The sequence below is a fragment of the Carcharodon carcharias genome, chromosome 10 (assembly GCF_017639515.1).
Source record: "Carcharodon carcharias isolate sCarCar2 chromosome 10, sCarCar2.pri, whole genome shotgun sequence".
NCBI classification, from domain to species: Eukaryota; Metazoa; Chordata; class Chondrichthyes; order Lamniformes; family Lamnidae; genus Carcharodon; species Carcharodon carcharias.
In genome coordinates this window covers 54,859,790-54,886,022 of record NC_054476.1, presented here as the reverse complement: position 1 = coordinate 54,886,022, position 26,233 = coordinate 54,859,790, and the positions used below count along the sequence as shown (strand labels likewise).

Sequence of the window (26,233 nt, the reverse complement as noted above, 5' to 3'; positions counted from 1 at the left end):
GCAATATTGCGTCCATGATGAATAGAGTTAAAATAGTCAAGTTTGATTTTACTTTGAGCTGTTGCAGTTGGCAATTAGCCTGGAGCTGACCTGTGCCAAAAAAGAGGTAAAAGACTTACATTTATGTACTTACTGCCTTTCACAATCTCAGGGATGTTCCAAAGTGCTTTACAGCCAATGAAGTATTTTTGAAATGTGGTATCATTTAAAATGTGGGAACTATGGCGTCCAGTTTGGACACAGCAAGCTCCCACAAACAGCAATGTGATAATGACCAAATAATCTGTTTTTGTGATATTGATTGAGAGAAAATATTGGTCAGAATACAGGCATAATTCCCCTGATCTTGTTCAAAATAGTGCTGAGAGATCTTTTCTGTCCACCTTAAAAAGGTTTAATGTCTCTTCCGAAAGTCAGCATCTCCAATAGGACAGCACTCAGTCAGCACTGTGCTGGAATGTCAGCCTACATTTTATGCTTAAGTCTCTGGAGTGGGTCTTGAACCTACAACTTTGTGACTCAGAGGCAAGAATGCTACCAACTAAACCACAGCTGCCAGCTCACACCAGGCATGCATCATCCAGTTCTACTTTTGGCTGTTACAGAACATTTCTTCATTTTTAAAAGTATCATAACAAGAAAGGTCTTCTACTGGCTTAATCCACTACTGAACGGTTCAATAGCTCATAATATTCTTGGAATAAAATTGCATTTTTGGACTCTCATATAATTCTCAACAGTTTGATGCATATTACTCGCTTGCAATTAGACCATGGAGAAACTTGCATAATGATAGATGTGTACTTACCGCATTTATACTCTGGACATCCACATGGGTTGGCTGTGATATTTCCATGCTGCTGCTCTATATCTAACACCTCTCCCTACAAGTGTCAAATTATTGAATGGTTATAAGTCTGCAGACAAAAGCACATTACATCAAATGATAGGAGTATGCTACTTACCAGTTTGCACTGAGGTTTAGGAACTGTGTCACAAGCACATTCTAAAAAAAAATAAAACTTGGTTACTTCAGTCATGGAATCTGACAATTTGTTGGAATGTTTCCCAATCCAAAAATCTGTCATCGTACCGCAAGAATGAAATGGGCAACACAGATCTGGACTCCATGCCTGAACTCCTTTCATTCCTGAAGGACATTGAAACATCGGACAACGAATGATTTCACAAACTAAGAGAAACAGAGCAGAGATTATTAGAAATTTTAAAAAGTCTGGATGGCTATGAATTGAACTGTAACTATAGATCTTACAATATAGTTGTTCAAGCTATAATCTTGGAGGTGTGTCTTATACCAGCTCAAGACTGATAGCTGTGAAGTACGAAACATAACCAGAAAGTTCAAACTGCCCCATCATGAGTGAGGTCTGCAAACTAGGCTCGTAAAGTATATAAGATTCAACAGGTCACTTAAGCCATTTTAAATCTCTGCAGTGGAGCTATAGGGGAAGATTTGTTGGAGTATCATAGACAGCACCAAAGCTAACTTTTGAATATGCCAGTGGATGAAGCTCTCCGTTAACAGCATAGATTTGTAGTGACCAGTTTTCCTCTGATTTGCCGAGTGTCAATCACATATCTTCTTCATCACAGTGACCATCTAACTCCACTTATGTAACAACCACCTCCCCCCTCCACCCGGCATCACCCCCTCCCGTCATCTCACCACTGAATCCCTCATCAATGCCTTTGTCACCTTCAGATTTAACTATTCCAATGCTCCCCTTAGTCAGCCTTCAAATCTCCAAACTGCACATTCCAGCTTATTCAAAATTTTGCTGGCGGCATCTTATCCCACCTCAAATGCTGCTCACCCACAACACTGTTCTCTCTGAGCTACATTGGCTACCAGTTCCATGACATACCCAATTAAAATTCTCATCCATGTACCTAAATCCTTACTCTTGTCCTTTGTTAACTCTGTAACTTCCTGCAGCCTTCAAACCAATTTGATTTCTCCATTCCTTTGATTCTCAACTTGTGACCACCATGATTCCCCACAACCAAAATGTCACCGCCACCCCACCCCATCTTTCAGCTGAGGTTCCACATTCAGGAATCCCCTTCCTAACCTGCTCTACCTCACCACTGCCTTTGCTTCCTTTTAAACTTTCTTTCAAACCCATCACTTCAACCAAACTTTTTTGTGAGGTGGTGCGAAGAATGTGGGGTAGGTGCAGGCATTGTAATTAAATGTCAGTGAGCTGAGAGTGACATCACTGGAGTTAGTGGGCCATACTACTTGTGCCCAGCCCTTTTAATCTGAGAAGCAGAAGCAACAGGTATGTGAAGGACCTAAAATGCTAGATATGTTTTTTCACAGTCCAGTACGAGCTTTATTGGCTAGCAACAAAGACAATTACCTAGGGCCCAGGCTATGGTGGGAGCCCCAGTCAACTAAGTTATGAAAATCACATTAAGTGCAGATGCAAGGAGCCTCTGATCAGGGCACCCAAGAGTCTAATGCAAGCATAGTTACAGATCAGGCTTTGTGATCTTTTTGCTGCTATTTTGGAGAATGATTGCAAGGATCTAAAACCAGCAGATATTATCACTACCTTATCTCTCTTACGTCTGCAGCAGAACAAGCTTTTCTTCGAGGATTTTGGATGCACACCCTACCAAAGAACAGTTTTCTGCAGATGACCTGAATTGCAAAGTACATGTGGGGTCACATGGGGCACACCATAAGTAAGTCCATTTGTTCAGAGAGAGAAAATTCAATCTCTAAAATTATTCCAATGCTTCTGCTGAGCTAAAGCCCTAGCAATATGAAAAGGTGCAATCTTGGGCTGCTTGGATTCTGAGGTCAGATCACAACTTGATTTCTCTCTATTACCTCTCTCTGTCTGTTTGTAAGCTATAACTGTGACATGTTTTTGGAATGTAAAACATTATTCTCACCACATTGGTAGGCTGGACAACACATCTCAGTGGTATTGTTGTCAACGGTAAGGATTTCTCCTTTCTGGCAGGTGGGAATTTTCTCAGCGCAAGCACCACACACTAAGTATAGGGAAACAAAGTGTTAACGTCATATTGAATATGAGGTGTCAACATTACTTCTAAGGATCAGTTAAAATTTTCAGTTTTAACATCTAACTGCAATATTATACTGAAGCTTAACATTTTTGAATGAAAGTCCTCCTTTCGCTATTTTAGCAGAGGCTAAAGTTAGAGTTTAGGTTCTTGTCTTTCTTGGGTTCAGTAGCATCAATCACTCCTGTAAGTGGACCCTACCCATTTTCCATGCAATGAGTGACTTTCAATGTCCAATATTAACTGTTAGTGTAACCCAGCGAGGTAACAATGATATCCTGTTGTGATTTGAATTGGACATTATATCTTTCATACCTGTCCTCAGATGTTGGGAGCAGAGGGAGAATTCATAAAAAGCCAAAGGCCTTTGGAACAGCCCTTTCCAAATTTCCAAACATTAAAAAATTCTGAAGACAATCAATGGAGAATTAAATAAAGATGTAAATTTAACTAAGTATTCTGAACTTTTGAGGGAAGACTGCCAGGGCCCTAGAATGATTCCTTGACTTTCTCTGCCTTGCTGTGGATAAGTGCCCTGTCCCTCAAAGACCCTGCTGATGTCAGATCATTGTGTCATACGTTGTGTCATTCCACTTCAAGTCACAGCATGAAGATAAACCCAGTAACCAAACACCAGCAATTCCTTTAGAATTTTTGGAAATACCTTCACAACCACAAGCATTGATTTAACCAGGTATTATCTTAATAGCCCAGATTTAGTGGTGGTAATGATAGCAAAACGTAAGTGTTTGTTGTAATTATGCCACAAAAATGAACAGCAACTTCTGCAGTCCACATATATGTAGACTAATGTGGAAATATAGAGTTTGCTGATTGTGATTCTTTGCTTCTCCAGAGGATGTGCTGTTGAGGTCCCACAGACTGAAGACAATGGGAAATTTTCAAACTGATAAGGACTTCCACTCTTACACGGTTGGTCTTGCTGGGAAAACCTTTGAAAAAGTTTTTAACAGAATACTAAGTTCATAATTACTGCTAAGCAGGCAAATTAGCCCTAAAAAACCTAATTTCAAAAATCTGCACGTTTGGAGATCCTCTTGATTTAAATTGCTACAATGCTGACTGCAATGGAGAGGGAAGCAGTGGGGCCAGGCACTGGATAATCCAGAGACCCAGGGTAATGCTCTGAGGACCCGGGTTCATATTCCACCATGGCAGATTGTGGAACTTGAATTCAATTTTAAAAATCTGGAATTAAACGTCTAATGATGAAAACATTATCGATTGTTGTAAAAATAAATCAATCTGGTTCAATAATGCTCCTTAGGGAAGGAAATCTGCTGTCCTCATGTGACTCCAGACCCACAGCAATGTGGTTGACTCTTAAATGCCTTCTGAAAAGGTCTAGCAATGCACTCAGTTTATCCAACCACTATAAAGCCAATCAAAAGAATGAAACCAGATGCATCAACCTAGGCACTGGAAACAACAATGGCAAACCCAGCCCTGTTGACCCTGCAAAGTTTTTCTTACCAATGTCAAGGGGCTTGTGCCAAAATTGGGAGAGCTGTCTTGCAGATAGTCAGGCAACAGCCTCACATAGTCATACTCACGGAATCATACTTTACAGATCATGTCAAAAACACTGCCATCACCATCCCTGGGTATGTCCTGTCTCACCGGCAGGACAGGCCCAGTAGAGGTGGTGGCACAGTGGCATGCAGTCGGGAGGGAGTTGCCCTGGGAATCCTCAACATTGACTCTAGACCCCATGAAATCTCATGGCATCAGGCCAAACATGGGCAAAGAAACCTCTTGCTGATTACCACGTACCGCACTCCCCTCCCTCCATGAATCACTACTCCTCCATGTTGAACACCACTTAGAAGAAGCACAGAGGGTGGCAAGGGCTCATAGTGTACTTCAATGTCCATCACCAATGGTAGCTCAGTAGCATCACTACTGACTGAGCTGGCCAAGTCCTAAAGGACATAGCTGCTAGGCTGGGTCTGCAGCAGGTGGTGAGGGAACCAACAAGCGGGAAAACGTACTTGACCTCATCCTCACCAACCTACCTGCTGCAGATGCATCTGCTCATGACAGTATTGGTAGGGCTGACTACCGCACAGCTCTTGTGGAGACAAATTCCTGTCGTCACGTTGAGGATACCCTCCAACGTGTTGTGTGGCACTACCACCATGCTAAACAGGATAGATTTCAAACAGATCTAGCGACTCAAGACTGGGCATCCATGAGGTGCTGTGAGCCATCAGCAGCAGCAGATTTGTATTCAACCACAATCTGCAATCTCATGGCCTGGCATATCCCCTTCTCTATCATTACCAACAAGCCAGGGGAACAACCCTGGTTCAATGATGAGTGCAGGAGGGCATACCAGGTATACCTTAAAATGAGGTGTCAACCTGGTGAAGCTACAACACAGGGCAACTTGTGTGCCAAGCAGCAGTAGCAGCAAGTGATAGACAGAGCTAAGCAATACCACAACCAACGGATCAGATCGAAGCTCTGTGGTTCTGCTACATCTAGTCATGAATGGTGGTGGACAATTAAACAACTTACTGGAGGAGGAGGCTCCATAAATATCCCCATTCTCAATGGTGTAGGAGCCTAGCACATCAGTGCAAAAAATAAGACTGAAGCATTTGCAACAATCTTTGGCCAGAAGTGCCAATTGGATGATCCATCCAGACAATGATCATCTCCAACAAGAGCAAATCTAACCATCGCCCCGTGACATTCAATAGCATTACTATCACTGAATTCCTTACTATCGACATTCTAGGGGTTACCATTGACCAGAAACTGAACTGGACTAGCCACATAAATACTGTGGCTACAAGAGCGGGTCACAGGCTACGAATCCTGCAATGAGTAGCGCACCTTCTGACTCCCAAAGCCTGTCCACCACTTGAAAGGCCAAAGTCAGGAGTGTGATGGAATATTCTTCACATGCCTCGATGAGTGCAGCTCCAACAACACTCAAGACACTTGACACCATCCAGGACAACGCAACCCACTTTATTGGCACCCCTTCCATAAACATTCACTCCTTCCACCACTGACAAACAGTGGCAGCAATGTATACCATCTACAAGATGCATTGCAGAAACTCACCAAGGCTCCTTAGGCAGCACATTCCAAACTCACAACCACCACCATCTAGAAGGACAAGGGCAGCAGATAGATGGGAACACCATCACCTGGAAGCTCCCCTCCAAGCTGCTCACCATCCTGACTTGTAAATATATTGGCATTCCTTCACTGTCGCTGGGTCAAAATCCTGGAATTCCCTCTCTAACAGCACTGTGCGTGTACCTACACCACAGGGACTGCAGCAGTTCAAGAAGGCAGCTCACCATCACCTTCTCAAGGGCAATTAAAGATGGGCAATAAATACTGGCCTAGCGAACGATGCCCACATCCTGTAAATTATTTTTTTTTAAACCCAGAACATTATTTTCTCGCTCTTTGCATAAGGTCCAACAAAGTTTAAAATAGCATAAAAAAATCAACATTATCTTGACAGCTCTGGGCACATCTATGAAAGAAAATCAATAAAATGTTAAATAGCAATAGAAACAAACTTGTAAAAGTAAACCTTTAGCTCATTACAATATCGATTTCTGTGTGGGCTGTCGTCTAATATTTTAAAACCAAGTTTGGTTTCTGACAAAATGAAACTTATTTAATTATGCATCAGAACCCCAAAAGTCTTAAAACTGATTGGAATAAACTATCGTTAAATTGTTTAATTTTGAATTAAATTTATGCATTGGTCAACTTACTACAAATGTATGCTAAGCAACAACTGCCATCTGCGCGGGTAGCAATCAAAGTTTGGTCCTCTCGACAAGTTGGAATATCAGACTCACACTTTTTTGGATCACATTCTGTAAAAAATGAACAACCTGTCAGACAAAGCACTAAACAAATTGCACAGATTAAGTTTAAAAGTTTTTCAGAATGTTTATTACTTTGCAAGTATATATTATACAAGCACTCAAAATTTAAAGATTCAAAATTATTTATTCTTTATTTTTGCAGCATCTCATGCATCACCCTAACCCAAAAACTGTTCATTTTGGGGGTTAGAGGCTTTTCTCAACAGCACATCTTCATCAGCTGCTTGGAGATGCAACAGAGTGACTTGTCCACTTGGTTATTCTCATCTGTGTGTGCAGCCACCCAGCTGTCTATTCTGTAACCCCTATGAAGGCACACTTGAATTTGTGGAACTGTAGGTGCAAAACTGCATCATTGCCACAGAGAATTTTATAATATGAATTGCAGGTGATAAAAAATAATTTGCAACATGAAATGTTTATTTATCCTTTTCTTTCTTTACTTTACTAGATGGGTTTCCTGGTCGTTAATATTCAGCAACTATAGAGTAGATTTGCTTAAATTGTTGCATAATGACATTATAAATTAGTTTAAAAATCAATTTGTAATGTAGCAACAAGGTTGTGGTTGTTGGTGGCCAATCATCTCAGCCCTAGGACATCACTGCCGGATTTCCTCAGGGTAGTGTTCTAGGCCCAACCATCTTCAGTTGCTACATCAATGACTTTCCCTCCATCATAAGGTTAGAAATGGGATGTTCGTTGATGACTGCACAGTGTTCAGACCATTTGTGAGTCCTCAGACACTGGAGCAGTATGTTCCTGTATGCAGCAAGACCTGGACAACATTCAGGCAACTAATATTGCCTGGCAAGTGCCAGGCAATGACCATCTCCAACAAGAGGGAATCTAACCATTTCCCCTTGACATTCCATGTCAGCGCTGAATCCCCCACCATCAACATTCTGGGGATTACCAACCATTTAAATGCTGTGGCTACAATTGCAGGCCAGAGGCTGTAGATCCTGCAGCAAGTAACTCATTGTCTGACTCCTCAAAGTTTGTCCACCATCTATAAGAAACATAAGGAGTGGGATGGAATACTCTCCACTTGCTTACATGAGTGTAGCTCCAACAACAGTCAATAAGTTCAGCACCATCCAGGACAAAGCAGTCTGCTTGACTGGGACCCCCTTCACCACCTTAAAAATTCACTCCCTCCACTACCAGCGCACAATGGAACCAGTGTGTACATTTACAAAACGCACTGTAGCTGCTCAACAAGGCTCCTTAAACAACATCTTCCAAATTCATGGCCTCTACCATCTAGAAGAACAAAAGCAACAAATGCTTCGGTCACCACCACCTCCAAGTTCTCCTCCAAGGCACCCACCACACTGACTTCGAATTAGTTCCTTTCTTGTTGCTGGTCAAAATCCTGGAATTCCATTCCTAACAGCACTGTGGGTGTACCTAGACCAGGTGGATTGCAGCGGTTCAAAGGGTCAGCTCACCACCACCTTCTCAAAGGCAATTAAAGATAGACAACAAATACTTGCCTTGCCAGCTTGGCTCTCATCCTATCTCTCTCTTCAGGTACCATGCCCTAAGATGGCATTGGCAACAATGGACTTCCATGTTAATTTTGCTCTGGAGGCATGGATCATCTTCATTGGTGGTACATTTATCTAGTTTGTAAGGTTTTTTAGAAGGATCATTCTTTGTAAACCTTGATCTTTCTTAGCATCAATCTTTCCCATCAGCATCAGACTTTCTAAATCATAATTTTGTATTCCATGCCCAAGAAATTCTAACCATCTCTTCCTAATCTTGGTCAGCAGAGTTCTTTTGGTCTCAGGTTTTACTAGCACCTCTTCATTGGTAGTGTGACTTGTCCAAGATATCGTCATTATTCGCCTCAAAACCCACAACTCTGTAGCCTCAATTCTTCTCTGCATTGCTTCACTGATCGTCCAACATTCACTTCCATATGTCAAAATTGGTATGATGTTGCATTCCAGGATTCTCAGCTTTATGTTCACGGCTAATTTTGAGTTGATCATAATCTATTTCATTTTTCGAAATACATCTATGACATTTCCAATTCTTCATCTCTTGACTGCACTTTCCGTTCGATGTTAACATACTCCCTAGGTAACAACCTTTTCATTCTCACTGTGATCTTACATTCTGGTATGATTGCCTTTTTGGACACTACTAGACATTGTATTTTCTTACAATTTATGCTCAGCCCTTTCTTCTCACTTTCACTCACTACTCTATCAAAAATCTTTTGTGGTTTCTCTTCAGAGTTGGCAATAAAAATAGTGCCATTGGCACATCTTATATTATTAAGGCTGTAACCTCCAACTAATAATCCAGGAAGGTCTTCAATCTCTCTAAGAATGTTTTCACAATACAAATTGAATAAATCTGGGGAGAAAACACACCCCTGCCTGACTCCTTTTTTAATCTTCACAAAACCACTTAGATTGCTCTCAACTTTTACGGCTGCAGTTTGATTCCAATAAAGATATCTTATTATTCTAAGATCCGCATGACACAGGAGAAATCCTAGAAGTCTTAAGTAAATCAATATTTATTGCACTCCCTAAAAAGCCCAGAGCAATTGAATGTGAACTTCATCACATTTTCTGATGATTCACATTACTAAGATCCTTCTTCGAGTACTTATGAATAGGGCCAAGAGCAAGATAAAGCCAGAAATTTCAGCTCTTCAATGTTGTTTCCTAGAAGACAGAGGAACAAGAAATGCTATCTTTATGGTACATGTGCTATCAGAAAGAGGCATAGGAATGAAAAAAAAAACGTATTCATGTGTCTTATTAGTTATAGTACAGCATTTGATAAGGTGAAACATGAAGAGCTGATACGCATGTTAGAGTCTCCTGATCTTGATGGCAAGGATCTTAGAGTCTCAGGAATATTTATTGGGAACAAGCTGCAGCTGTAAAAGTTGAGAACGATCTCATCCCACACGTGAGTTAAAAAAAGAGTATTTCTTCCCTAGTGACATTACAAAGACAAGCTAAAAATTAATTCAAAATTCTACATGTCAGCCATAGCTCATGTTATGAATGTGAGATTTATAAGACTATTATGTTTTGAACAATCTATTTTAATTTAAGATAAAACCAAATGTTCTGTGTGGGGAATGGTGTGGTCGTATTAATTCTACCCTTAGACAGGCCACTAAGGTTCGGTTTTGGAGGAAAAAGGCCTAGCCCGAAACCTCTAAAAAAAATCAAGGGCTAGTTTTAATACCCTGACACCAAAGAGGGTCAGCTGACCTTTTTGGACACAGAATTTCTAGGTAGAATTTTATCCAAGGCACACCAACCCCGGCAACGCAACAGGAAGTGTACACCACTTCTGCTCTCTTGCTTTTTACTGGTGCCCACTCAATTACAATTAAAATTTAAAGTGCTGGTGACGTGCATGGGAGACACTTGCAATTTCACAGTGTGGGAAGCTTTTCAGTGGTGAAACCTGCTGTCAGCCAGCAATGCAGCAGGTACGGGCAGGCTAGAAAAGAGCCTCGTGGATAAACAGGAAGGTTCTTCATCACAGAAACACCTTTCCTGCCCATCTCTACTGCCATTATCAAAAGACTTATTGGGAGCACAAAGGTGATGTTTTTCAAATTAAAATTTCACTCGTAACTAATTCCCATTACATTGGTTTCATTTATTCATGTGTGCATCATTATGTGTTGGGACGAGCTTAGTCAGGGAGCAAAATGTACTGGCATGCCTTCTGCTTGGCATATATTGATGGTTGCACGTGAGTTAGGGGCTTGGCTTTATTGTGGAAGAAACAATGTTTTGTTTTTGTGTTTACCCTTGAGTTTTCATGGTCGTGTCCAGTGTTGTACTCACCGCTCTGTGGGTCATGGCTGAAGTTGCAGTCTCAGCTGCTATGCATTGCAAAGGAAATTATCAGAGATCATTCTCAGCGGTGATAATTGAAATGTTGTAGGTGAATTCAATGAGCTATAAGGATTCTCCCAGCCAGCACCCTGAGATGGACCCACATGTGGATTCCACTGACATAGCCCTTCATTTTCATATCTTAGCTGACTGTTTCCACCACACCCCACCACACCCCTCCATGCCCCGGCTTCACCTTCTGCCCCCCTTTGGATCCCTATCCCACTCCTCCATGTCACCGATCCCACTCTACAAAGAACAAAGAAAAGTACAGCACAGGAAGAGGCCCTTCAGCCCTCCAAGCCTGCGCCAATCATATTGCCCATCAACTAATACATTTTGCACTCCGGGGTCTGTATCCCTCTATTCCCAACCTATTCATGTATTTGTCAAGCTGCCTCTTAAACACCACTATCGTACCTGCTTCCACCACCTCCTCTGGCAGCAAATTCCAGACACTCACTACCCTCTGCATAAAAACTTTGCCTTGCACATCACCTTTATAGTTTTCTCCTCTCACCTTAAATCTATGTCCCCTAGTAATTGACTCTTCCACCCTGGGAAAAATCTTCTGACTATCTACTCTGTCCATGCCACTCATAATTTTGTGAACTTCTATCAAATCGCTCCTCAATCTCCATCGATCTAGTGAGAACAATCTAAGTTTCCCCAAACTTTCCTCATAGCTAATAACCTCCAGACCAGGCAGCATCCTGGTAAACCTCCTCTGCACCCTCTCCAATGCCTCCATATCCTTCTGGTAATGTGGTGACCAGAATTGCACACAATATTCCAAGTGTAGCCTAACCAAGGTTCTATACAGCTGCAGCATGACTTCCCAGCATTTATACTCAATACCCCTGCCAATGAAGGCAAGCATGCCATATGCCTTCCTGACTACTTTATCCACCTGCGTTGCCACTTTCAGTGACCTGTGGACCTGTATACCCAGATCTCTCTGCCCGTCGATGCACTTAAAGGTTCTGCCATTTACTGTATACAAGCCCCCCTCCACCACTAGCTCGCCCTTGCGATCCTGAGCTTTCGTGAAAGCTGCCATTATTCAAAACAAAAACAGAATTACCTGGAAAAGCTCAGCAGGTCTGGCAGCATCGGCGGAGAGGAAAAGAGTTGACATTTTGAGTCCTCATGACCCTTCGACAGAACTGATTGAATGTTAGACGAGGGGTGAAATATATGCTGGTTTAAGGTGGGGGGTGGGGGGGGAAGAGAAGTGGGGGGGGCGGTGTGGTGTGGTTGTAGGGACAAGCAAGCAGTGATAGGAGCAGATAATCAAAAGATGTCACAGACAGTGGAACAAAGAAGTGTTGAAGGTGGTGATATTATCTAAACGAATGTGCTAATTAAGAATGGATGGCAGGGCACTCAAGGTACAGCTCTAGTGGGGGTGGGGTGGAAAGACTAGCCTGACATACAAGAGTTAAAAATAATGGAAATAGGTGGGAAAAGAAAAATCTATATAAATTATTGGAAAAAACAAAAGGAAGGGGGAAGAAATGGAAAGGGGGTGGGGATGGAGGAGGGAGTTTAGATCTTGAATTTGCCAGGCTAGTCTTTCCACCCCACCCCCACTAGAGCTGTACCTTGAGTGCCCTGCCATCCAATCTTAATTAGCACATTCGTTTAGATAATATCACCACCTTCAACACATCTTTGTTCCATTGACTGTGACATCTTTTGATTATCTGCTCCTATCACTGCTTGCTTGCCCCTAAACATCCCCCCTCCACTTCTCTCCCGCCCCCCCCCACAACCTTAAACCAACATATATTTCACCCCTCTTCTAACATTCAATAAGTTCTGTCGAAGGGTCATGAGGACTCGAAACGTCAACTCTTTTCTTCTCCGTCGATGCTGCCAGACCTGCTGAGTTTTTCCAGGTAATTCTGTTTTTGTTTTGGATTTCCAGCATCCACAGTTTTTGTTTTTATCTCTGCCATTATTCAGCTCCCCTTCCTTGTGCCACAGAGTACAAGGAAGACTGCTGCCCTCAGACACAACTGCACAAAGTCGATTACTGCACGCTACCTTTAATCAAATGTGATTCTCCTGCAATGCTGACTTTATCGTGAAAGGACATAATTCCAAAAAGTTTTAATGTAATGAGCATTTATGGTTTGTTAACGTATTACAAATAGGAACCCACCATTGAACACTGCAAGGCTTGACCCACCACAAAAAGTACGCGGAGTTCATCTCTAAATTTGAACCCATCTTCAGGATACCAAAATTTCAGCTTCTTCCAAATTAAGTCACCCTGCCTGCTATGTTTCTCACTCTTGCAGGCCCTTTAAAATCACCCCACACTCCTCCTCAGGCTCAGACAGTGAGTGAGAGAGAGAGAGATGCTGTTGGGTGAAGAAACAGATAAACTGCTGCCATTCAAAGCAGAGGAAACACCCTGTTTTGCATTATCCGCCGACTAGGATGCTGAGGAGAATTGCTTTTCTGTTTGAAGAGATGGGACTTGTAGAGATTTAAGGAACAAGGAGTCGCCAGAGGGTCCTTGCGGCTAGCATTCAGTTGAGGGTACTCGGAAGGCTGAGTGAAGGGACTTTCAAAGGACACTGGAAGACTTGCCTGGGTGTATCAGGGAGAAGGGAGCTTGATGAACAGTCAGGATGAGCGTGGAACTTAATTTACACAGCTACCTATCTGCTGAGAATGTACCGATGGGTTGTAGCATACTTTCAGTTGAGTTATTTAGATAACGGCGATATGCCTTTTCTGTAGTTTGGTTTATTAGTTGAGTATTCTGTAATGTTTAGTTAATGTTGACTTTAGTTTGTTTGTTACCATAAAAGTCTTAAAATATGAAATCTTGTGCAATTCTCTGTCGGTCACTGGCAAATTCATTTCTCTTTTTAAAAGTTATCGATTTCTACAGGACCCATAACAGTAGCGCTTCTGCCACCTGAGACAGGAGGTTGTAGTTTCAAATCCCCCTCCAGGAGAGTTATTCCTGGTGCCCCGGCCAATACTTATTCTTATTCCTCAGTCAACATCACAAAACCGGATCATCATACTGCTGTATTTGAGAGCTCCCTGTGGGAAAATTGGTTTCCAATTTAATTAAACAGTGACTACACATCAAAAGTCTTTCATTGATTGTAAAGCGCTTCTCTTCTTCAAACTTCAGCTGTTCTCCTCAAGATTGTACTTCAGGCAGTATTTTTTGTATTAACTTATGTGCTTACCACAAAAATAATCAGGACAGCAGGAGTCTGGTTTGTGATGGGTAATGAGCCTTTCTCCATATGCACACTGAGGAGCAAAACTCTCACAGACTGTTTGATTGCAAGCTGAAAGCAGAATAGAATAATAGTCATGTGAATGCATGGTGAACTAAGTAACTCATTGTTATATTGGCCTGAAAGCCTCAGTGAACTTAAAGGCTTCTTAAAGTTAAGGCAAATCTCTTGGTTCATTAAAAAGAAAATGGAGGTTGCCGAAACATTTCCTTTTATTCCAATTTGTCACATTGCATTAATTGACTAAAACCAGAAATGCCTTTGTAACAACTCTTAATTAGATAAGGCTATATTTTCAACTAACAACCCTGCATTAAAACTACTATTGCATGTCAGCCAATATTATAGAATCTACCTGATTTTCATACTCATTGATCTACATTTAACCTTTCAGAAGCTGATTCTTATCATTCTTTCCATATAGCCCCATAGGGCCAGAAGATCAGTGGTAAAAGCATCCATGTTGTATGGTCTACAGGATTCCATTTTGGGGAGGTGGATACAAACATTCTTGGTGCTGCCAGGTACTCCAATTGCCAGTGAAATGTGTCAAAACCTTCCCCCATATTGGCACTGATAATGGCATTGGACCATAATATTGATGCTCTGGGAGTCCTCCAGGCATTTCTCAGCACTCATCCTTAATACTCCATTATTTCCCTCTTCTGACCTCTTTGTTCTTAACAATCATGGCCCATATGCTTAAATCCTGCCCCACTTATTCTTTCCCTTCCCAGCATATCTGAGATACTGCAGGCAGGATGGGTTCCTTTGCATATCGATTCAAGTTGAAATTTATGGCGAAGACAGTACTGTAATCTCAAGGCACATAGAAGTTTCAATCTGCCTGATTTTCAGTGTGCCATTAGAACTCTGGGCCCAGGGGTTGAACTAACTACTGGATAGATTCACTGAGTGGTTAGGGCACAGTCGGGTTCAAGTAACTGGAAGTGGCTCAGGTTTTACTTTCAGGATTTATGATACTTTCTGAATATCTTAACAGTGTGGCATCAGTGTAATTATCATTATGGATACCTAAGATTCTTCAGACAAGGAAGATTATTCATCTGCAGACAGAATTTAACTCTTACCACATATTTTGTTAGGGCAGCAGCTCTTATCGCTAGCTAGACTAACTACTATTTCCCCAGAACGGCGACAGATTGGTTCCAGGACAGCAGAGCAGTTGTGGTCAACAGTAACAATGGTCCCATTCTCCAGACACTGGTACATGCAGCATCCATCCAGTGAGGCATTCCATGTTTCACCAGCAGCATGAGGTAGTCCCCAAGTGTCAGTGCAAGCTGAAAAATACAAAATGCATGGAATTATCTTCCTTTAGCAACAAGTTAGTTGTCCATGCTATAAAATATGTTGAGGGTTAGCAAACAAAAGGGCAACTATTTATGTCTGAGCCCATCGTGCTTGGCGATGCAAATATACGTTTGTGTGTGTGTGCGCGCGTGTGTGTGTATGTGTGTGTGTGTGGGTGTGTGTGTGTATACAATATATTTAATAAAAAAGTAATGGAAAGATTTTGTGTCTTGTTATTCATGGCTAGAAATAGAGTAGATAGTCTGCTGTACCACATTTCTCCTCAGGTATACACAAGGTGGAGTCAAGACGATGGAGGATGGTTCCTTCTGGACAAACACAGCCCTCACTCAGGATGGAGCATGATGCATCCTCAGATGGAAAAAACACTCTGTTTTGGCAGGTCTTCGCTTCACAGGTCAGTACACAAGCCTGGTATATCATGTTAGCAGGACATGTAAAGGCTGAAAAAACAGGAGAAAAATCACTCATTGTTTACTTTATTTAGGCCGAGATAGGGTATACAGTTTTTAAAAGTTGAGTAAAGTACAGTTCAATTAAATAACAAAGTGATATGAAGATTGGTCTGTTTTAACATTCTTGAGTATTGCTGAAAAAAGAGACATGCTGCTGAAGTTTTTAATCTTGCACTCTTCAGGATCGAAGCAAGAATGCCAGATTTCAAAGAGAACAGCAATTTATTCTGCATGAGAAAAGGGGTGCTGACTGGTTGGAAATTCGGCTTTTTTTATTCATTCACAGGCTGTGGGCTTCACTGGCTGGGCCAGCATTTATTGCCCATCCCTAGTTCCCTTTGAGAAAGTGGCGATGGGCTGCCTTCTTGAACTGCTGCAGTCCATGTGGTTTAGGTACACCCACAGTGCTGTTAGGAAGGGAGTTTCAGGATTGGGACCCAGTGAAGGAACAGCGATATATTTCAAAGTCAGGATGGTGAGTGACTTGGAGGGGAACTTCCAGGTTGTGGTGTTCCCTTCTATATGCTGCCCTTGTCCTTCTAGATGGTAGTGGTCGTGGGAAGGTGCTGTCTAAGGAACCTTGGTGAATTCCCACAGTTCATCTTGTAGATGGTACACACTGCAACTACAGTGTGTCGGTGGTGGAGGGAGTGAATATTTGTGGATGCAGTGCTGCTTTGTCCTGGACGGTGTCAAGCTTCTTGAGTGTTGTGGGAGTTGCACTCATCCAGGCAAGTTGGGAGTATTCCATCACACTCCTGACTTGTGCCTTGTAGATGTGGACAGGCTTTGGGGAGTCAGGAGGTGAGTCACTCATCACAGGATTCCTAGCCTCTGACCTGCTCTTGTAGCCACAGTATTTATATGGTTGGTCCAGTTCAGTTTCTGGTCAATGGTAACCCCCAGGATGTTGATAGTGGGGGATTCAGTGATGGTAATGTTATTGGATGTCAAGGGGCAATGGTTAGATTCTCTTGTCGGAGATGGTCATTGTCTGGTACTTCTGTGGTGCGAATGTTAATTGCCACTTGTCAGCCCAAGTCTGGATATTGTCCAGGTCTTGCTGCATTTAGACATGGACTGCTTTAGTTTCTGAGGCGTCATGAATGGTGTTGAACATTGTGCAACCATCAGCGAACATCCCCACTTTGACCTTATGATGGAAGGAAGGTAATTGAAGAAGCAGCTCTGATTGGTCGAGGTGTTGCCATGGCAAATGCACCAGGGAGCTATTGTCGCCCCGGCTTTTGTTTATTCTGTTTTTTCTGGACATATTTCTTGGGCCCGCAGAGGATAGGTCCCTGCATATGAACGTAGCTACTAGCAAACATAATCTTAAATCAGCTGTCAGCATAATTCTTAGCACAAATGGGATTATTATTCTGCCAAGACCGCTTAACTCTAGACCTCATTATAGCTCTGGTCCAAATATGGACAAAAGAGCTGAATTGCAAAAGTGAAGTGATTGCCTGCCAAGGCAGCATATTTGATAGAGTGTGGCACCAAGGAGCCCGAGCAAAATTGAAGTCAAAGGGCGTCAGGAGTCATACCAGAGTTAAGGAAGAAGATTATTGTTTTTGGAGGCCATTCATCTCAGCCCACGACATTATCACAGGAACTCCTCACTGCAATGTCGTACGCCCAACCATCCCCAGCTGCTTCATCAATGACCTTCGCTCCATCATAAGGTCTGAAGTGGGGATGTTCACTGATAATTGGAATGGAACACTGAACATGTGCAACTCCTCAGATTCTGAGCAGTCTATGCCTGTTCGCAGCAGGTAACATTCAGATTTGAGCTCATAAGTAGCAAGTAACATTCATGTAAGTGCCAGGCAATGAACATCTCCAACAAGAGTGAGTCTAATTGCCTTGCCATTCAACTGCATTATCATCGCTGAATCCACTACCATCAACATCTTGGGGTTACCATTGACCAGAAAGTTAACTGGCTTTGCCATATAAACACTGTGACAACAAGAATAGATCAGGAGCTGAGAATTCTGCAGTGAGTAATTCACCTCCTGACTCCCCAAAGCGTTTTCACCATCTCCAAGGCACAAGTCAGGAGTGTGATGGTATACTCTCCACTTGCCTGGATGAGTGCACTCAACATTCAAAAAGCTAGACACCATCTAAGACAAAACAGCCAGCTTCATCTGCACCCCATCCACCAACTTAAATAATCACTCCCTCCATTGCTGATACACTGTGGCTGCTGTGTGTACCATCTACAGGATATGTTGTAGCAACTTGCCAAGTCTCCTACAACAGCATCTTCCAAACCTACAAACTCTCCCACCTAGAAGGGCAAGGCCATGGGAACATCACCACTTGTAAGATCCCCTTCAAGTCACACATCATCTTGATTTGGACAATATTGCTTTTCCTTCATTGTTGTTGGGTCAAAATCCTGGAACTCCCTTCACTGTCGCTGAATCAAAATCCAGGAACTCCCTACCTAACAGCACTGTGGATGTACCTACACCACACAATCTGCAGCAGTTCAAGAAGGCAGCACACGACCACCTTCTCAAAGGCAATCAGGAATGGGTAAAAAATACAAGCCTTACCAGCAAAGTCCTGCAAATTTAAAAAAAAATCCTATTTCTCTCTCCAACATTTTTCTGTTTCTTTCTCTATCCTTTTCTTTGATTGGTTAGGGAGATGGACAATGGACCATGACATTCACAAGGGCCCAGATGAGACATTGACATCACGGTCATGTTATCAATCAGCTTTTGCAGCAATTTGCAGAGTAAATATAATTTGGTCTGAACGGTTCAAGTAAATAATCCAAATAACATCAAACGCTATGTGATGAGCCATTGCAACAATTTCTAACCTGTTGGTTGAGCTTTACTCTGCATCTAGGTATGTGACAGTAGTCACGCAGCAAACGTATATCAGTTTTTTTAAAAATGTGCAACTTACAGCAATAGTCTGGCTTCCTCCACTCAACGCAAATGTTAAACTTGTTACAAAGAGCCACATATGCAGCCAGAGCAGAACAATGGTTGTTCACAAATAATGAGTCACGGATCCAGAGCTCACAAAAGATTTCTGGAGAAACCTAGCATCAGAAAGAAATATTAATCCTTCATAATACTTAAATTATGATGATCCATAACATAAATAATGATCAGCAGCGAAGGACAAGATAGCACATTACATTGAATCAGGATTATGAGACCAGGTCTGGTATATGAATTCACTGTCAATTTTTTTACTAGCCTCATAATGTGTAACTTACTTTTTTAAAGCCAAGTGCTAACAATTAAACATGCAAAATGCAAAGTGTGTTGAATGTGAATGATTAGTAAAGATAGTAGCAATACAGGAGCAACAGCTATGTAACATCATGAGGCGGATAGTAGTAGACTTCAGGTGGACATAGAGATTCGGCAGACAAATATGTCACATGAAACTTAAGGCAGTGCAGTGGGAAGTGATGCATTTTGGGAAGAAGTGTCATGTTATTATAATAGTATAATCTTAGGTTTTTTTTTACTGTATATGTCAAAAGGCACCAATCCTCATAAGGGATTTAGTAAACACATTGTGGGTTCATTTCTAAATGGGGAGAGAATTCCGAAATCTGGAGTGCAAAGGGACTTGGGAGTCCTAGTCCAGGATTCTCTTAAGGTTAACTTGCAGGTTGACACAGTAGTTAGGAAGGCAAATGCAATGTTGGCATTCATTTCGAGAGGACTAGAATATAAAAGCAGGGATGTGCTGCTGAGGCTTTATAAGGCTCTGGTCAGACCACATTTAGAATATTGTGAGCAATTTTGGGCCTCGTATCTCAGGAAGGATGTGCTGGCCCTGGAGAGGGTCCAGAGGAGGTTCACGAGAATGATCCCAGGAATGAAAGGCTTAACATATGAGGAATGTTTGAGGACTCTGGGTCTATACTCGATGGAGTTTTGAAGGATGAGGGGGGATCTGATTGAAACTTACAGAATACTGAAAGGCCTGGAAGAGTGGACGTGGGGAAGATGTTTCCATTAGTAGGAGAGACTAGGACCCGAGGGCACAGCCTCAGAGTAAAGGGAAGACCGTTTAGAACAGAGATGAAATGAAACTTCTTTAGTCAGAAAGTGGTGAATCTATGGAATTCATTGCCACAGAAGGCTATGGAGGCCAGGTCTTTGAGTGTATTTAAGACTGAGATCGATAGGTTCTTGATTGGTAAGGGGTTCAAAGGTTATGGGGAGAAGGAGGGAGAATAGGGTTGAGAAACTTATCAGCCATGATTGAATGGCGAAGCAGACTCAATGGGCCGAATGGCCTAATTTCTGCTCCTATGTCTTATGGTCTTATTTATTAAGACTAGGCACATGAGAACAATTGCATATAGGTACAAAGCTTGAAGGCATCAAAGGTATATGTGTGTGCTCTGCTCAGACCAAAAGTGAAACTAAGGCGGAATTGTCCCAGATTTCCACTAAGGATGATTGTGGGTGGGAAATAGGACATTTCACCTGCTGGCCGCAATGGCGGCTTTTCGCACCATATCATCCCAATCCCGCCTCATTAATCCATGCATTCCCAGAAAGCATGTGGGATTGCTGGTGGGGCATTCTCTCATTCACCCATCCTGCCGTCACCTCAGGCCATCGGTAAACCATATTTAAAGGCCGCCCTGCAAAGAGCTCTCACTCTTAAAGGGATAGGAAGCTGCTGGGAACTGATGATTGCCAAAGGGAGGAAACATGCAGCCCTAGATTTAGCAACACCTTCCTCAAGTGCCTACTGGGCACAGTGGAGGCCTGGTGCAATGTCCTCCACCCCCACTCTAAGCAAAAGCCAGCAATCAAGGTCACCAATTCAGCATGGGAGGCAGTGGCAGCAGTAGTCAGTGCCATTGTCCTGCAAAAAAACAGCCACCCAGTGCAGAAAGAGGTCTCTTCTGTTCCGCCATCACTCTCAACTCACACACTCACAAATCCATCACACATCCACAGGGATCTCACATCTCAGTGAACAACACCACTCTCACACACACCCTCACATCTCTATCAGGCTCATATCCTTCCAAGCTCGGGTCTTTATCCTGACCATGGCTCCGCACACTACACAAACATTCCATGCAGTGCTAGGCGTCCTGCTCACACTCTCTCGACCTGTTTTCATGCAGGGAAAGCTGACTGGGGGTGGTCCACATTAGGCCCCTCACTCACTTTGAAGCACATGCCATTGCGCCAGCTGGTGAGGACGTGGACCGTGCCTGCGGTGACAGTGAGGTCTGCAGCGAAAGCCCACATTAGGATCCTGCACCACATCATCATCTCTCAATGCAACTGTGAGTGTGTAAGTGCTCTCCCTCCTTCTTTTGACTCTGCTGTCATGCACTAATCATCTCTACTTTGGCTCACAGGGAGCTCTGTTTTCAGTTCCTCGTCCTTTCCCCTCGCACAGTAACCCATGTCCTGTTGCCCATTATTGTTGACACCCCTAGCATCACCTTCCAGTTCCCCACCATCAACTACCAACCAAACCCTTTTCATTCTGGGATGTCCAGTGAACACGTATGTTCCCTGTCTTCCTGAAAATCCTACCCCCAACAACACTGACTTCCTCGACAACCTCCTTCCCACCCCCAAGGTCTGTGTCTGTCTCCGAGTCCCTGCCAACCATCCTTGCCGTTCCTTTCACCACTACCATTGCACCCTTACCCTCCCATCCTACCAGCTCACCCTGCTCTCTCTCATTCTCATCATCCCCTCCTATTATGCCCACCCTCATTTCACTCCCCAGGAGGCAGTAATTGACTCCATAGATGCCTCCCTTGCACATTCACCTGGGCAACACCCCCAACCCTTTATGCTTCCTTTCCTCTTACTCATTCCTCCACCCTTACTTGTTCCTCCACACTTAATCCTTCCTCCCCCTGGACTTCTTCCTTCCCCGCTCCAAACTCCTTCTTCCCAGACTCTTTCCCCTTCAGAATGCCTTCCTTCCTCCAGACTCCTTTTCCGCTGCAAACTCCTACCCCTACTCTGAACTCCTTTCTTGCTCCAAAATCCTGTCCCCCTCTGAACTCCTTCCTCCACACGAAGTCCTTGACCCCTCCGAACTCCTTCCCTCTTCTGAACTCCTTCCCTTGCATCTTCATCCCCCTTACACTTATCTCCTCAGTTGTCACATTCTCCCCCATTACACCCTCCTCCCCTGCACTCCCTCCCCCCGCCCAACACCATTGTTCTCCCCCCATCCTCGCCCCTGACACCATCGCTCCATGCCTCCCCAAAACCATCACTCCCCCTCCCAACTTCATGCTCCCCCCCACCCCCCGGTGCACCTTCCTCTCCTAGTCAAACCTATGACCTTCCTCTCCCATCGCCCCATGGTACATTTTCCTCTCCACCCCCTCAATGAACATCTGTAGCAGACATTGGCGAAGATGTCCTGAAGCAGACTCTCAACAGTGATCTTCCACGTTCCATGAGCTGCTTCGCAGCAGAGCCATGTCCATCAGAATCTACTCAACATGCAATGCACATATTCCTCTAAGTTCCGGTAGCTGTAGGGCTCCAGCATCTTCTGTTCCTTGGATGTCTGTGATGTGAGCAAGGTAAGTCCCAACTGCTGCATGGCACACATGTCAATATATGTTCTGCACCGGTGTGTTTTCCCACCGACATGGGTGGTAAATTTGACATGCTGGGGGATGGTTCTAGCGAGCAGGGCTTGTAATGATATGCAGATGTATTAAAATGATGCTCCTGATGTTAGCGCCAGAAAGGTGACCCACCATTGATGAGAGAAGCAGACAATCGCAAACTGGTTTCATAACATCGTGAAACCAATTTTTGGCCTTACCGCCATGCTGTCCGCTCACGCCTGCCCAACACCAATGGGCATGGAAAATTTTGCCCTAAGACTGGATTACATGACACATTTCCCTTCTAGTGATGTCATGCTGCTATTCCATAAAGGCATATTGAAACAACCCCCTTTCTTTATAAAGATTCTTTCATCCTTCCAAACAATTATAACTATTGGCGATACATGTTCATGCTTAGTTACCATTACATAAGCGCATAGACTTATGAACCTATGAATCTGTAAAGCAAAATGTAATCTGCTGGTATGTCCAGATCTTGTAATGATAAACTTGTCTGGAGGTCTCTTTAATTATTCACAGTGATCTGTGGGATTGTCATTCCTGGATGTTGTTATTGGTTGCATTTGGGATCTTGTCCTCAATACAATAGGACTGCACAGAGGTTGTGGAGCTGGAATGGGTCTGATTTGTCCTCTGTTTTGTCTCATCATTGTGCCTTTGTGTGTAATGGTTTCATAGGACCTTGGTTCTGAACAAGCCCTTGTCACCTCAGCTGGTTTCCAGATACCTTCTGTGTGATCGTGGGTATGAACTTGTTGTCCCAACTGTAAGCTTGGCACTTCTGCGCCTGCGTTTTTATCATGCACGTCAGCTATCCTCTCTTGTAGTTTTAAAAGTTGCTCTCTAGTTTCTGTGAGCATAGAATGGGTATGAGTAGGTAAATTGGTATGTACTGGTCTGCCAAACATGAGCTCTGCTGGTGATGGGATAGTTGCACTTAGAAGTGTCACTCTCAGGTGTAACATTGCAATGTGTAGATCTTGCTTGGTTTGCCTGTATTTGAGAATTAGAGATTTCACCATGTGAATCATTTGTTCAGCTAGGCTGTTAGATCTAGAGTAATGAAGGGAAGAAGTAGTGTGATCAATATTCCACTTCTCACACATATCCTGAAATTATTCACCAATGAATTGCAGAATGTTATCTGTAATGATTCCTCTAGGCACACCACATAAACTGAGAATGGAACTGAGAGTGTGTGTGTCTGTTGTGCTTAACATATTGTGCAATTGTTGAATAATGGCAAAGTAGTTGACAAAAATGAAGTCAGTGCCATGGACATGAAAGATGTCTGATGCAATTTTGGACCAAGGATGGGTAGAGATTTCATATGGAATCAATGGTTCTTTGTGCTGATTTGGCATATGCTCTTGACATTCCTCATACTCCTTGATGGTGACTTCAAAGCAGTTATTCATACCAGACCAACAGACTGCCTCCCTTGTGAGTCTTCTCGTCCAATCTATGCCCCTGTGTGAGGGAAGAATATTAGGTCACAAAGGTTCCGGTATGATAATCTGCTTGCATTTAAAAATGACTCCCTGGGAAATGCCTAGCTTGTCCCGAAAAGGCCAAAATAGTCCCACATGTTCGTGGACATGCTTAATTGGATCAGGCCATCCTTCAATGATGGTTTTCCACAGTTTCTGTAGAGTAGAATCTTTCGTTATTTCTTGTAACTGCAGGCATTTGCATTGTACAAAATGTGCCAGACCAAATTGGAGACCATCTTCAAATTTGATGTCAATTAAGTCAATTTGTAGATCAAAAGATATATCTCCTGTTTTTGTTGAGTCAGGCAATCTGTTAAGTGTCTTCAATGTGACCATCAAGTTACCTGGCTTGTCAATAACCTTATGTATATGGGGAGAATTTTATCCCCGTCAGAGGGGTTGTGCGAGAGCGGGCGTGGGTGTGGGAATGTACACAGCCAATCGCTGCGCTGGGTGCTGCCATTTTATGTGGGTGGGCCAATTAAGGCCCGCCCAGTGTGATGCATGCCCGGAAGCGCTGACCGTTCCCTGCACAGGGGGGCGTTGCCTGAGTCAGGGCCTGCACTCTTAAAGAGCACAAAAATCTCTCTAAGAAATCTCCTAAAGGGAAAATAAAATTTTTGGGACATGTCCCCTCATGTGAAACTGTCGCATGAGCTGGGACATGTCTATCAATTTTATTGAAAATTTTTCAAACCTTTAAAAACCTTCGTGAAACCTCATCCCATCCATGGATGAGGTTCCATGAAAAATGTGAAGGATACCTGGGCTCTTCGCCTGCCCGCCAGCTTTAAGGTTGGATGGGCAGTTTCGTTTATTGATTTAATTGATAGTTAACTTGCCTCAATAGGCATTTAACAGTTCAGCAGGCACACAGCTGACTCAGGCACGCGCCCACCAAACTGAAAATCTGAATGATGCGCAGAGACATCGTGATGCAAGCCTTATGTCACCGTGGGTCATTTTATGCCTCAGCGAGCCAAGCCAAAGATTCTGCCCTATGTTTCTGATGGGCTACCAGATGGTCATTCTTAATACTTCAAGGAGCCAATTGTGTATGAAACACAAACAAAAAATGCTGGAAAAACTCAGCAGGTCTGACAGCATCTGCGGAGGGAAAGACAGAGTTAATATTTTGAGTCCGCATGACTCTTCTTCAGAGCCATAAAATGCAGTGAGCCGTTCAGAAGTCCACTGAGTTTGGCAGGACCCTAAAATCCCGCTGGCATATAATTCCGCCCATATCTTTTGGGCATCTTTTTACGATGCAGAGATCTGGGGATCACATATACAAGTCTTTGAAGCTAGCAGAACCTATTTACAAGATTGTAAAAAAAAAAAGGGGGTTCTTGGCTTTAAAATTAGAGGCATAGAGTACAAAAACAAGGACGTTAAGCTCTAAGTAAAACAACTGTGGCCAACATTTCCAGAAGTTTGCCTTTTGCGCTCACTTGGATGCAATGTGTGAATGAGAGGCCAGTCTGTGTAAAGGGGATGCATGCAGACGTGTTATTAACTCTGCATTTTGACATGCAGGACAAGCAGACCTACTGTCCAGTCCACAGCCAAGACAGGAGCCAGAAGACTCCAACTCTGGGGACCAAGCAGCCAGTGCCCCAGATAATGCATCGTCATCTGCCTCATCATCTAGCTCCACCAGCATGATCCGTGGAGGGCTTACTTGTAGATCCAGGAGCACAATCTGGTGAACACACCATTGATATGTCCCTGCAGCTGAGGGAGAATGTAACAGCCAGGTCCCTAGGTGATCGGAGGACTACTGGGGATTAAGCCCCTGTTGAGCCTCATGCTGATGTTGGGCTTCTGGTAGAGGATACAAGAAGCCTGCTGAGTATGCAGCAGAGGCTAGGGGAAAACATGATGGAGTTGCTGGGGGATTATGTGCAGCTTCGTGTAGGGCACAGAGGAGTCCATGCATGCCAAAAGTTCTACCATATCCCAGGCATTTGAGCGCATAGTTTCATCTATAGAGAGGATAACAATCACCATGGAGAGCCATGTTTAGCATTTGATTGATAGGCGCTCTGATCTGCATTCCATCACTCCAGACTTGGGCTCAGTGCAGCAGTGCCTAGGTGAAAGGGGATGAGGCCCCTAGACCTCCCTCCAGGAGCCTTTCCTCTCAGTGAGACAGGGATGTGCCATTATGCACCTATATGGTGGAGGAGTGTATGCCAGCTGCCCCTGGGCCT

At 43.3% G+C, this 26,233-nt stretch overlaps 1 protein-coding gene across 1 annotated transcript in view; it reads right to left on the bottom strand.

The window, feature by feature from the left end:
* The window catches only part of otog (otogelin), a 346,092-nt gene that overhangs the window by 31,328 nt on the left and 288,531 nt on the right, over positions 1 to 26,233 (bottom strand). Inside the window, exons 39-47 of the mRNA XM_041196645.1 lie at positions 18,831 to 18,969; positions 15,693 to 15,884; positions 15,198 to 15,410; positions 14,053 to 14,157; positions 6,828 to 6,932; positions 2,926 to 3,027; positions 1,094 to 1,192; positions 966 to 1,006; positions 809 to 884 (exon numbers count right to left, since the gene is read on the bottom strand). Coding sequence (XP_041052579.1) covers positions 809 to 884; positions 966 to 1,006; positions 1,094 to 1,192; positions 2,926 to 3,027; positions 6,828 to 6,932; positions 14,053 to 14,157; positions 15,198 to 15,410; positions 15,693 to 15,884; positions 18,831 to 18,969 — 1,072 coding nt within the window. The remainder of the gene's footprint in view (positions 1 to 808; positions 885 to 965; positions 1,007 to 1,093; positions 1,193 to 2,925; positions 3,028 to 6,827; positions 6,933 to 14,052; positions 14,158 to 15,197; positions 15,411 to 15,692; positions 15,885 to 18,830; positions 18,970 to 26,233) is intronic.